General features: G+C 40.4%; 2 protein-coding genes and 1 pseudogene across 2 annotated transcripts; all 3 read left to right on the forward strand.

Moving 5' to 3' along the window:
• Positions 1–853: 853 nt before the first annotated feature.
• Positions 854–1,794, forward strand: LOC102530705 (olfactory receptor 52H1-like; annotated as a pseudogene).
• A 6,257-nt stretch (positions 1,795–8,051) lies between these two features.
• LOC102534159 (olfactory receptor 52D1-like) lies at positions 8,052–9,002 on the forward strand. Its single transcript, XM_015238393.3, has one exon. The coding sequence runs from the start codon at positions 8,052–8,054 to the stop codon at positions 9,000–9,002; it is 951 nt and encodes a 316-aa protein (XP_015093879.2).
• A 4,051-nt stretch (positions 9,003–13,053) lies between these two features.
• Positions 13,054–14,031, forward strand: LOC102530963 (olfactory receptor 52M1-like). Its single transcript, XM_006203439.3, has one exon. The coding sequence runs from the start codon at positions 13,054–13,056 to the stop codon at positions 14,029–14,031; it is 978 nt and encodes a 325-aa protein (XP_006203501.2).
• Positions 14,032–14,291: the final 260 nt, after the last annotated feature.

Below are 14,291 nucleotides of genomic sequence, written 5' to 3' on the forward strand. Positions count from 1 at the left end.
AGAGGCATTTCTAGACTCACTGATGGGTAGAGCTGTCTTCCTAATTTATGTTAGGGAACAGATCTTCCAAAGCTTTGACAGTGTCCCTGAGGTCATCCTCTGAGCTCACTGCTCTCTGCCTGAGTCAGGGGAATGTTGCTCACTTATCCTTTGCATTTACTGGTAGATGCCTTCTCATATATTCACAGCCCAGTGAGCACACATCTTAATCTGTACCGTATTTCAATCTCTGTGTAACAAAAGCTCCCATACCACCTACCCCTGGAATCTGTTCTTTCTTTTTCCTTTCCCTTTCTTTATCTGCTACTTTATTGAAACTCTTCAGTTTATTTTATCAAACCCGTTGTCTGAGACAATATGTACTGTGTACAAATCAATTACTCCCCTTTCTTCATCCCATTTAACAGTTTTAATGTTCTTTCCTCTCTCTCTCTTCTCCTCCCTTTCTTCCCTCACACACTCCTCCCTCCTCCTCATGCATACATTTTTTTTTTCCTTTTGAACCTGGACCTATCCTGAATATTCTGTATTGAGAAAGGGCCAGTTATTTATGTTTAATCACATGAAATTTGTGACCTATAAAAATAACCATCCCATATGGTTTATTAATAAATGTATAAAGAAATGATATGGGGCCACTGGCAAAGTAAAGGGGCAACAACTTTAGAGCTGTGGGTGCCGACTCATCCTGGGGACAGGAGGTGCTTCTCCTTCTCATGCAGGCACCCTGGATGTGACCCTGCAGTCCTCAGTGAGGTCAGCACCAGAGCGGGATTGTTGTCTTTCACAGCCCATTCTGATACTGATTTGTTCTCAGGGCTCGGAATCCAGTGGATCCCAGACTGAAAAGACCATGTATAACTTGAGCTGTTACAACCCTGCTTCCTTTATCCTTGTTGGAATACCTGGCCTGGAGAAGTTCCACGTCTGGATTGGGATTCCCTTTTGTGTCATCTACGTTCTGGCTATCGCGGGCAATGGCACCTCCTCTACCTCATTGCAGTTGAGGACAGCCTCCACGGGCCCATGTTTTTCTTCCTCTCTATGCTGGCCACCACGGACCTCATCCTGTCTACTGCCACAGTCCCCAAACTGCTCAGTAACCTCTGGCTTGGCTCCCAGGAAATAACCTTCACTGGTTGTCTCACCCAGATGTTCTTCCTCCACTTCAGCTTTGTAGTGGATTCAGCCATCCTGCTGGCCATGGCATTGGATCACTATGTGGCCATCTGCTTCCCCTTGAGATACACCACAATCCTGACTCCTCAGGTGATTATCAAGCTCGTGGTGAGCGTTGTTGTGAGGAGCTTCTCTGTCATCCTGCCAGATGTTTTTCTGCTGAAACGGTTGCCCTTTTGCGGGACACATATCATCCCACACACATACTGTGAGCACATAGGTGTCGCTCGGCTTTCCTCTGCCGACATCTCCATCAACATCTGGTATGGATTTTCTGTGCCTTTCATGACTGTCATCTCAGATGTGATCTTTATTGCTGTCTCTTATTTCTTCATCCTTCGTGCTGTCTTTCAACTCTCATCCCTGGGTGCCCGCCAAAAGACTCTCGGCACCTGTGGTTCCCATGTCTGTGTGATCCTCATGTTTTACACTCCTGCCTTCTTCTCCATTCTTGCGCATCGCTTTGGGCACGGTGTGCCTCGAAACATGCTCATCCTATTTGCTAACTTCTATGTGGCCATCCCTCCTGCTCTAAATCCTGTAGTTTATGGTGTGAAGACCAATCAGATCCAGGACAAATTCGTTCTCCTCTTCACTTTGAAGAAGACACAATGAGTAGGGAGGACCCCTGAAGGAGATATTTAGGTAAAATCAATTAGATGAAATTTTGTATAATGCAGGAAGACATAAGCATAAAGTTGTAACTACTTTTAACTTGAAATTTTATAGCTCTACTCATGTACAAAGAATAAGCAGGAGGGAGAGGGGAGAAAGAAAGTCTTTGGGACTTCTAGAAAATCAAGAATTTTCTTGGTTTAGTTTTTTCATCACTTGTGTGAAGAAGCTGATGATGGGTACAGAAGAGCGTTAAGATTAAGGTTTATGTATTTCCTATTTCTCGTTTTGAGATATTTGAAGGCTAGATATTTTCTAACATGCAATTCACCCCTGTGTTTCTCAGTTTCTGAATCAAAGACAAAGCCTCCTTCCCTTTTAAGTAGCTATCAATTCTTTCTGTTACGACTACCAAACTTACAGCTCACCCTTCAGTCCTGATTCTATATGTTATTAATCCCTCCTCCTCTGTCCTTCACTTGCTTTACTTGTTTTTCCCTACCCACCTCAAATTTCATAGAGTTGATTATCTTTTGCATCTGTTTTCTTCAATCGCATGCTTCAAAACTTTTTCACTACCCTTGGCCCATATTTTACAAGTTTAACTTAATTTGAAATGATTACATTTAATTTAAAATGTATTTTAAAATTATATTTAATTTTAAAAAATTTTAAATTTGATCTAATTTTAAAAATTAAAATCAAATTTAAAATTTGATTTAATTTAAAAAGAATTATGAAAAGGTAACATTAGGTAATTTATTTCACAAATGAGGAAATAAAACAGACTTACAAAGACTACAGAAAGACAAATAGATATTTAAGATCCAAACCCAGATCTGTCTAAATTTGAGTTCTTTATCCAATTTCTTCCTAGATATCTACTCACTTGAATGGTTCCTAAACTTTTCAAACTTAATTTCTCCAAAACTGACCTGGAAATTCACTAACCTTCTCCCTAAAAAATACTCTTCCTTTTCTGTTTTCCTTTATAGTAAATCGCACCACCACAAACCTGAAGTCTAACACCAGGAGCCTGTGGCTTCGCCCTTATCTCCCTTAAGTCACCCTCCAACAAAATGAACTCAGTATTTGAGTTGAATATTTGAGTCTGAAGGGCTTACAAGTCATTACAGGAGATATACACATCATATTCTCACCTTTGTCATGGTCTTTCAGCCTATCTGGGCCCTTATCTATTACCTGTCTCTTTTGAGAGCATTTCAAAATTATCCTTTTCAAGGAGTTACAACCTTGCTCCATCCAATCCACTCTCTCTATAAAAGCCAGAGCGATCATTTTACTATCCACATACGACTGTGTCTCTTTGCATCTTGAAACTCTTCAACAGTTCAGTTGTTCTCAGGATCATGCATAAGTATTGTCTTTAGGATCATTGCAGGGAATGGAAGACTTTAATAAAAAGAGCAACCTTCCATGAAAATCAGAGCCTTGCACTTGATTTACATTTATTCACACTTGGTGTATGTTTATTTCTAATTAATTTGCTCTTCCCTGACTCTTTGAGCAAGTAATTTCAAGAGTGATGTTCTTCTTTTGTGTTATCATAGCCAGTGTTTTGTTATTTTACAAAAAACAAAAACAGAAACAAAAGAATCACAAACTTGGTGTGGATACAGCGTGTGTTGGGTGGAGTTGAGCAGAAGCCATATATGCTCCTCTTAAGAAACTGTCCCAGGATAAAAATACCTATTTCCTAAACTCTCAACTGGAAAAGAAGCCATATATTTAATCAAGATGAACATATTAAATTCCTTAGGAGTAAGAAGTAAAGAGTAAAACTATCATTCTAAAATAAGATCCTTTGTATATATGAGTGGTGATTTTTTTTGTTGTCTGTAATACTCTGTAGGCAGTTTAGAAGAGACACATGAAGGGGCTGCTTTATTCATGCCACTATTATAAGCCATCATCTTATTTGCTTGTGTAATTATCTATCCACACCTATATTATGAGTACCTTGAAGGCAAAAACTTAGTCTTAGGCATCTTCTTATACCCTGTTTTATGAAAATACCTGACATACCATGTGCTCTCCAATAAAGATTTCATGCATATTCAAAATTCATCAGGAACCCCTTCCTCCACGCCATCATCTCTTGCCTTCCTTTTCTTTCTTCTCCACCCAATTTAGATTCCATTGTATATTATTTCAGTCAATGTTTGTTTATTCTAAACTCAGCTTGTTCTAAATTCAACTGCCTCTCTTATATACTCTGTTGAAAAAAAATTCCAGGAATCTTAATAATGTTAGCCCCATATTTTGAAGAAGTTGTAGAAAATGACCACGTTTGGGCAGACTGATGTTACTGTTAATAAATTAAGACAGTATACCACCATACTCACCAAGTTTCAGCTTCTCAAAGGTATCAGATTTCTTCCTGTTTCTTCTACTGTGCTTTTCTTTATTCTTTGCCTGGCAATTTCTATTTAGGCTTCAATTAAGAATCCTTCCTCGAATATTCCTCCTTTAACCCTGCACATTAGATTAATATCTCTTGTACACATTCTCACTGCACAATGTTCTTTTCATTTCAGGACTCATGACAACTCTAATAAGGCAATTGCTTGTGTACATAGTTATTTAATGTCTACTCCCTACACTGTGTCATCAAGGACCAGCTTAGTTTCTGCTGTGTTTACCATCACATTCTAATCACTTGCAAAGTTCCTAGTCTCGAACAGGTATGCAATAAGTACTTGCTGAATAAAAGAATTGAAGCAAATGAGTTTTAAGTAATGAATGAAATCCCTATTTTGCATGATGGAAATCTACCTGGATTTATAACTCAATCTAATCAGAGAGGAAATTATGAGTAGTCATGGGGAAAGACTTATTTTATCCATAATAAGGTAATAGTTGTTATCCCACTTATTTCTCAGAGCTCTTCTTTAAATGAAGCACTCCCAAGTTATTATTACTTTTACATAGACGTGGAAATGAAACACTCCCAGAACAGTTAAGTATTTTGTAAGAGCACAAAGGAAGAGTTGAGTGGAACAAGGGATAAATTCCACTAGACATTGAAAGTACACTTTCCTGGTTGACTGGATGTGAGGTTGTATGAAGGGTTTTCCTGTTGGCGGAATAAGACTATACCAGGCTGGTTATCTATGATTTTCAGACTTATATGTACGTTGTGTTAGATATTTGCCCCACACAAGTAAATTACTAGCCTGTACTCTAAACAATGGGCTGAACACAAAGTTAGTGATGATTCTCTACTGAGGGAAGATGGAGAGAACTGCCAAGCAAGACTAAACATTGCAGTAAATATCTAAAAAAAAGACCTCTTCCCACCTGAGAAGAATGGCAGCCACAGTGAAAAATTTTGCCAGGGTTTATTGTCTAAAGCTAGAAGCAGGCTCATTTCAACTCAATGGACATTTATTAATCATACACTGTGAAATAAGCTTTTGCTAGGATTCAAAATAAAATGAAACAGTCCCTGCACAAGAAGTTTTAGGAGTTCTAGACTGGAGCTGGAGACATGGTAAATCTGACACTTGCCAGAGTTATTTTTTAATCAAATTACTGATCAATCTAGATCAAACCCTGCTGAGACTCAGATATGCTACCATTCTAGATTCCAAAATTGCCAAACCGCCATTAATATGAGCAGAAGTGTAAAAGTCCTAAGCTGGGAAGTATTAGTTTGGTTTAATTCTTGCTCATATCTTAGACTGACTTGGGGCCTTGGGACCTGAGACCCATATGTCCCTCTGGTTCAGAGGTTCTCTGTTCTAACGTGTCTTGAATCCCTGGAGAGGACAAGGAAGTATATTTGCACTCCACTCCTCCAGGCACTGTGTTGGTTCTTCTCTACTGGAAGCATGATCCTATGTCCATCCCCTTTGTGGTTGTGTCTGTCCTTTCTGACCCCAGGACTACTTCTTTTGTTCTTTGGTCTTTTTTTTTTAATTGCTGTGTTTCTGCATTCTCTGGTTTTTACCCTTCCTTTGCAAAATGGTTCCAGGACCAGGACCTGCAAGGCATAAACCGGTGGTGAGCAACGTAGATCTATTAGGGAGTAAAGCTAGTAGCGGGTAGAGCTGATGAAAAATGAAGGTGGTGGAGAGGACAGAAGGAAATGGGGGGAAAGTGAGCTCCAGGAAATGAGAAAGGCTAAGATTAGAACTTTGAATATGGATTCTAAGAGGCAACGCTTACGGTAAGAGAATGGCATGAAAGAGAAGTGCCTGTTAGGAGCTTAACGGAGCTTCTCCCATTGCTTTCCCTAAAATGTTTCTAGGTTCTTCTGAAAGTCAAAATGCTAATTGCTAAGGATGTAAAACAATTTAAAGAGAATCAATGGTCATGATAGACTTAGGACTGGCCATACCATACTAGGGCCAGCCACCTGGAGATTAAAATTTGACATGCCACCTCAGAAAGTTTTAGGTTATCTTATATGCGTAAGCATGAGTTTGTACTTGTGAGCGCATTTACGAATGAGTGTCTTGTTCTTCTTTTGGAATAACGGAGCAAGCACTAAGATGCCTACCCATCCTATACACCATGAAGGGGCACAAATAAATACAAAATGGAGTTAAACAGTTGCTTTCTAGAATGGGTCTTAAACAGTCCTTCTGTGATTCATGGATATGCCTTTCCCTAAAAGGAGTAGAGGGGAAGTCTTCACATGGGCACACTTAGCATAAAGTGAGAAATAAGGACAAGGTATGGATTGTAATATTTCGTGATCAAGACACTGCAGAAGGACCCATCCCATGTTTAGTTTAGTGCTGGCAGAGACAGAGCACGTGGAGACAAAGGATGTGTCACTGCCTAACCTTGGGAGAGAGGAGAAAAATGCTCAGCAATCAATCAGAAAATGCATGTGACCAACCAAGAAAGTGATAGAAGTTTGCTATATAGATAGATTAGATTATAAATGTATTGAAGAGCTAAAAAGGAGAATCTCTTGGAATGTACAGATTGAAAAGAACGTGATGGGGATTATAGATCTGGTGAGGAAAGATCTTCTGTAAGGACTTCCAAGACTAAACACTATCTTCCTACCATGGTAACTTATCCAAGTCTATTAAAAATTCAATTGCTGCATTCAGTCCTTTATCTATTTACTTGTCAAACATTATTTTTGACCTAGTATATGTAAAGAAGGGATGCTGGATATAGAGAAAAAAAAGGGACTCAGAAATTTCCTAGTGTAGTGGGGCAAGAGGCATACACATAATTATAAAACAAGTTTATACTTCCTAAGGGAGTTAAGATAAAGCTGTATCATTCTCTTACTGTAGCAGAAGGGATTCATGGAGGGATATGTACTCATGTGAGTTTTGAATGACTATTAACTACTTGTCAGGGACCAAATGGGAATATCCATTCTGTGCAAAAAAGCACCATAAGTCATGCAGGTGTGTTAAACATGCTTTTAGACATTTCAAAACACTTAGACATGATTGTACCATGCAGTATATGGTGCAGTGTGTTGGTCAATAATGCTAAATATGTGGGCAAAAGCAAGAAGAGTTTTGCATGCTTTCATACCAAAATCCTAGAGGGAAACAGAGTGTGCCAGAATTAGGGAATTTCAGGATAGTGTAATATGGAAACCACTTTCAAAGGTGTGGGTAAGTGTAAGAAAATATCGGGTGCTTATGAAGTTCCTGGATTAGTGACAGCAGTTACTGTCACAACCCCTGGACTAAAAGGACAAGAGGAGAATACGGTTAGAAGAGAAACCCAGAACCAGAGAAAGCTGCTTGCAGAGACATGCAGCCAGTTTGCAGCAACCCTGCTGGGAGGGAGCTGGAGGAATAAACCCATGACCTCCCTCCAGTCTCCTGTTGGTGTTTCTCATTGCCAGATACAACCAGAAGTGAGAGGGCAGGGGAGTCTGTCCCAGGGCCCAGAACAAGATGGGAAGCAGTGGAGGGTAGACCAGAGGAAGATAACACAAGATATTCTGCACAGCCTACACGAAGAAAGGTTATATTGGTATTAAGTTGATGATTTTCACATGTGAGAATATTAGGTAGCAATGCAGAGGTTTCACTAGAAGATGGAAATCCTAGAAGTGGGCATATGATTTACAAGCTATTTTAATAACCCAAGAAAGAAATGAGAAAGGCTTGCTGTAGAATAGAATTGGTGAAAATGGAAAAGAGGCAGGAAATTAAATGGATTTTTAGGAGGAATAAATGGCATCTGGGTGACTTTATTTCATTTTCTAACAATTTTTGTTAAGATAAAGGCTGGTTCTCTGCATCATTATGCTTTCTGCATCCATCTCCAATGACACTGCCTTCCATCCATCCACATTTATTCTACTTGGAATCCCTGGTATGCAAGACCAGCACCTTTGGGCTGCCATCCGCTTCTGCTCCATGTACATCCTTGCTCTGGTTGGCAACGGCACCATCCTCTACACCATCGTGAAGGAGAGAGCTCTGCACGAGCCAATGTACCTCTTCCTGTGTTTACTGTCCCTCACGGACCTGGTGCTCTGTTCAACTACGTTGCCCAAAATGTTAACAATCTTCTGGTTTAAGTCCCACAAAATTTCCTACCATGGATGCCTCACCCAAATGTTTTTTGTTCATACAGTCTTTGCCACGGAATCCGCTGTTCTGCTGGCCATGGCTTTGGACCGCTATGTGGCCATCTGCCGTCCACTTCATTATACATCCATCCTCAGTGCCATGGTGATTGGGAAGATTGGCCTGGCATGTGTGATCCGTGGCCTTCTCTTTGTGTTCCCCTTTGTCATTCTCATTGAACGCTTACCTTTCTGTGGACATCACGTCATCCCCCACACCTACTGTGAGCACATGGGCATTGCCAGGCTGTCCTGTGCCAGCATCAAGCCCAACACCATTTATGGTCTCACCGTGGCACTCTCAGTCACTGGCATGGATGTGGTCCTCATCGCCACCTCCTACGGCCTGATCCTGCGGGCCATGCTGCACCTGCCCTCAAAGGATGCCCAATTCCGAGCATTTAGCACTTGTGGAGCCCACATTTGTGTGATTCTTGTATTCTATGTACCTGCTTTTTTTCCCTTTTTCACTCACCGCTTCGGTCACCGAGTACCTCCTCATGTCCACATTGTACTCACAAATCTCTATCTCCTCTTACCCCCTGTTCTCAACCCCTTGGTCTACGGCGTCAACACCAGACAGATCCGCCTGAGAATATTGGACTTTTTTACGGGGAGGAGGTAGTTTACTCTCTCCACACCCTAAGGACGAACGGGGCAAAATTATAGTTAATTTTCTACTTTCTCAAGTACCTCTTATCCTTGGACTAGAGGTGCTGTTTCTGCTAATCTTAACAAGCCAGTACTGTTTATTATCTGAGAGTTTCTGAGGTGTTTAGAACAACATTTATACCTGCTAAATACATAGAACACTATTTTCCTGCAAAGCTATTCGTGACCTTTAATGGCCCTGTGGGTCTTGACTCTCCCCAGGGAAAGGTCAGGAGGCAATGTAGTACATTTGATGGTAAGAACCATGGAGAGATATTCTCTTTATGTACAAAAATTCCATGTGCTGGAAGTAGAGGAAAAGTGGTCAAAAAAGAACTATTTACTTATAGCCTCAGGAAATTGAGAATAACACAAACAAACACACACACATTGATTGATTGACTGATTTCTCACACTTTCTTAGACCAAGAGTATTTATTTGCAGTAAGAGTGTTAGCCTTTGGCCAGAGACAGTATGAGAGCTCAGGGTCCTCTGGATCTGGGATTAGATTCGAAATAGATGAAGGTGACTGCTGGGTGACTTACTGTGAAGTCTGGAAGCACATATGTCAATGGGGAAGCCATGGCACAAGTTTCTCAACAAATTTCTTCAAAATGACACTTCGTAGCTAATATATTCACTTTAGAGCCACTGATTATCTTTACGTTTTTCCTGATACCGTCAGTGTGATAAACCTTACATGCAGATTATTTTGTGAGCCAATATAAATACATCCTGACTCTTTCTTTTTCTCATTTAGTCACTATTTTGAGTATAAAAGAATCTCCAAGACACAGAGTTTCCTGCTAATGTTATGCAAATTGACATAATAGAACAATGAAAAGATAGAGGTTTAAGATCACAAAAGAAAAAAGATATTATTGTTAATCATTATTAACAAATGACATGATCTTTCTATAGAGAAAACTCATAAGACTCAAGATAGACTTTTTTAGGACTAATGATATTTCAAGAAATTTGCTGAACTCGAAGTAAAAAAACAAAACCCCAAACTAATTAATTGCATTTTTATATAAAGACACCATTAGAAATAAATATTTTAAAAGTTATAACAGTAGCAACAAAATCTATGGTACTTACAGTTAATTTAACAGAAATGTACATGGCATCTATGTTAAACAATTAATAAATTAATTGAAAGATTTTTAAAGATCAAAATATTAAGATATATATTACAAAGTTCATGGATATAAAAATGGTAGAAAAATAGGAAAAGTGGAAATAGTGAAAGATAAGAACATACACTTATCAGAAGATATATGGACAATCAATTTATAAAACAAACCTCAACCATGGGAGTACTAAGGAAAATGCAATAAAAACCACTTTTACACCCCTCACATTGGCATATTTAGAACAAAACTCAGATAATAGTAAAAATTAGTGAGGATATAGAGAAATATGAATACCTATTCACTGCTAATGGGAAACTAAATGAGCATCAACCACTTGCAAGATCAATTTATAATTATTTGGCCAAGTTAAAGATATGCATACCTCACAAACCAGAAACGCCATGCCTCAGTGTCATCCCTCGAGGCCACCCTGCACGAGTGAACAAGATAACCTTGTGTGAGAACATTAGGGTAAGCTCCCCTCTGTTTTATCATTATTATCTTTAGATGTTTGTTTATACGGATGAATTTCAGAATCATTTTGGCAAGATTTCAAGCAAAACAAATCATTGAAATTTCCTTGGATTTTTCAAGAATTTATAAATGTATTTAAGGAGAAGGTATAGCCTTCAAACATAGTGATACTTTAGGTTTCTATATACACAGGAAAACAAAAGTATGTAAGATCTTATGAATTGGATACATACTTATCTCATATTGAAATGACATTATTTATTTGCTTCTTCATTCATTTATCCATTTAATTGACACATATATATGCCCACTGTGTGCATACACGATGCTAATGATAGGGACACAGGATCTGGGGAGAAATGAGACTGGGGCTCTTGTCCCAGAGTAGTGTAATTATCCACAGGTTAAAGTTAGAAGTTTTGACTGATAATGGACGATCCTTGATAGAGCTTGGGGCATATTCTGCAAGAAAAGTTTCTTTATCAGTTGTATTCAGGTATTTGACAGTACTAAAGATATAATAATGGGAGCAAGGCTGGGAAGAAATGATTATGTTGGTTTGCTGCCTGTCATTAGAACCCCTCAGGGCCACCGTGGGACAGAGGGGAAAAAGAATGACTGAGCCCAGGACTTGTGCATGTTATTAGGGGAAGCTGTGTGGATGTGTCCAGGAGCAGGTGCATCTGTGTTTGCCTGTTTATGTTGATGTACTTTTTATACTGATGTTAATTGACCAGGCACGTTTATTTTGTCATTCACATTCCTCTGTCACTGTTTCACTCTTACTGACCCCTGACTCTGAACAGTCTCCCTACAGAGCCTGTCTGGAGGCAGAACACACTACATCAGAAGTTAGAATCTGGCTCTCTGAGTCACTTCGGTTTGGTCTTCGCAAGACTTTGTGATTTGTCTTGTGCATTTGGCAACATGCTTTTTGACAAACTTTGATACCTTGCTTCCTCTAGACTAATGAGTAAAGAAATATGGTCACATCTGGACCCAAAGGTTGAGAGGATGCTGGGACATGAGAGGCTATGGGTGCTGAGTGAGGGGTTGAGTATTGAAGAAAATGTCCCGGTGAGTGTCTGGAGCTACACTATTAGCCTGAGAAAAAGTTAGAGTAAAAGTCAGAAAGAGGCTAGGGCTAGATCAAACTGGAGGCTGCTAACACTATTTCACCAGCGTTTCCATCAACAGGGATTATACTTCTGACCACTTCACAACCCTGAATACCGCAGCCACGGACGAAAGCCCTCCCTGGCTGTCACATGCACATATGTATGGGAAGGAGGGCCTTTGGGATACCCAAATTGCCAAACCCTAACCTAGTTCCAGACTCAGCTTTTAGCTTCAACTCCCCCCCTCTCAGGCTTCTAGGCATGGTAAGCACTGGAACATTCCCACCATCCCTAAAGTCAATCAGCATTATCTCCTGGGAACTCAGGGCAACCTCCAAGGTCAATCTTATGCATAATAGTTGTGGTACCTGGTGTGTGTGTGTGTTTCAGGAATGAAGGAGTAACAGAGAGCTAATTCTGGGCACCCTGGGGGCCTTTACCGAGGTTACTTAAAGAGCCACGATTCTAGGTGCCTGAGAGTGAGGAGTGGAGAGATGCAGGGCCAGGAGTGTGCCTTTCAAGAGCCACATGGATGCTTGTTAAGATATGCCTTCATACATGTGTATAAACTCATACACACATATCTGAAGGTGTGTGGGGCTAGCTTTGCACTCTCTCATTGCCTCACATTCAGGTAGGTGATTCTAGGCTTTATATTCACATTCTGGTTGCTTCTTCCCTGAGCTTCAGGTGACCAGAACCCCATTGCCTACTTCATTCTTAATCATTATTATACAGTTCTCATCATAAAGGTCTCCATAATTCCCAAATCTGCAGTAGATATGCACTCTTTAGGTGTTGGATAAGAATTCTACTGTAAGTTTTTAAACCCTCATATTTTGTAAACAGTCTATTTTCTGACCTAGCTGACCTCTTGTTTGCTGAGAAAGGTATGTGATTTTTTTTGTCTATTTCTCTTTGTATTTCTACCCATTTTTGTTTCACATACTTTGAGTTATAGTCTCTAAGTGGCTACGATTTCAAAAATAACATAATTTATTCTTGTAAACTTAATGGCGTTTTGTTAACGAATAATGAATCAATTTGTCCCTAATAAAACACTTACAATGAAATATATTCTCTCAGATATCAATGTTGTTGTGCCGTATTATTACCACTCTAATACTACAGCATAGTACTACACTAAATGATACACATTATCATGCTTTCAGAATCATTTTCATGTATCTTAATATTACAACTTTTGTTTCTACTCTGAAAATTTAAATTCTTTTTAAATTGAGGCTCGTATAGTTTCTTGATTTCTCTTCCAAGGTGCTTCACCAGGGTGTCACCATGACGGATTGCAACGCCTCCCAGGGCCATCCCTCTTTCTTCCTTCTCCAAGGTATTCCTGGGATGGAGGACAAACACAGATGGATCTCTATTCCCTTCTCATCCATGTACTTCATCACCATCCTCGGGAACTGCACCATCATCTTCACCATCTCCGCAGAGCGCTCCCTGCACAAGCCCATGTTCCTGTTGCTCTGCATGCTGGCCCTCACTGACCTGGGCATGTCCACAACCACCATTCCCAAGGCACTGTGCATCTTCTGGTTTGGCCAGAGTGAGATCAGCTATGAGGGATGCCTGGTCCAGCTCTTCTTCATCCACTCCATCTCTGCCTTGCAGTCCTCCATCCTCATGTCCATGGCCTTTGACCGCTATGTGGCCATCTGTGAGCCCCTGCGCTATGCCACCATCCTTTCCAACAGCCGCATTGGGCTCATTGGCCTAGTGAGTTTAGGGAGAGCTATCCTGTTCATCCTCCCCATGCCCATCCTCCTCCAGCAGATGCCCTTTCATGCCAAGCATGTCATCCCCACCACCTACTGTGAACACATGGCTGTGGTGAAGATGGTGTGTGTGGACACCACAGTCAATAGGATGTATGGTCTGGTGGTGGCCTTTTTGGTTGCTGGGGTAGATATCTCAGCTATTGCCTCATCTTATGTACTGATCATCCGGGCTGTAATGCGGCTGTCTTCTAAGGAAGCCCACCAAAAAGCAGTAAGCACATGCACCACACACATCTGTGTCATGCTGATCTCTTACACTCCCTCACTGTTTTCTTTTCTCACTCACCGCTTTGGCCGGGGAATTCCACCCCATATCCACACCATGCTCGGCAGCCTCTACTTCCTTGTGCCTCCAATGCTCAATCCTATTATTTATGCAGTGAAAACCAAGGAGTTTCGGGACAAATTGACCAAATATAGGGGCTGGAGGAAGGAGACCATAACCACGGCCCATGGTCAGAAAGCCCTCTGATCATCCGACTCTGGTGGGGAGAAGAAAAAAAAAGTTAAGTGGACGCTGTTCCAGGGGGAATTGGCTAGTGAGAAAAATATGTCATATTGACAAATTAGCTGCCAAAACTCTTAGACAGGCTAAGACACAGGAGAACTTCTTGCTCTCGCTAATTCTAAAGCAAAGCTATTAGTCCCAATGAAACGAAAATAATAACATATTCCCTCCCTTCTGACATGGTAGTTGGGAAAATTGTGTATGATAATATGGATACAAAAGAA

This window comes from Vicugna pacos, chromosome 10 (assembly GCF_048564905.1).
Source record: "Vicugna pacos chromosome 10, VicPac4, whole genome shotgun sequence".
Taxonomy (NCBI): Eukaryota; Metazoa; Chordata; class Mammalia; order Artiodactyla; family Camelidae; genus Vicugna; species Vicugna pacos.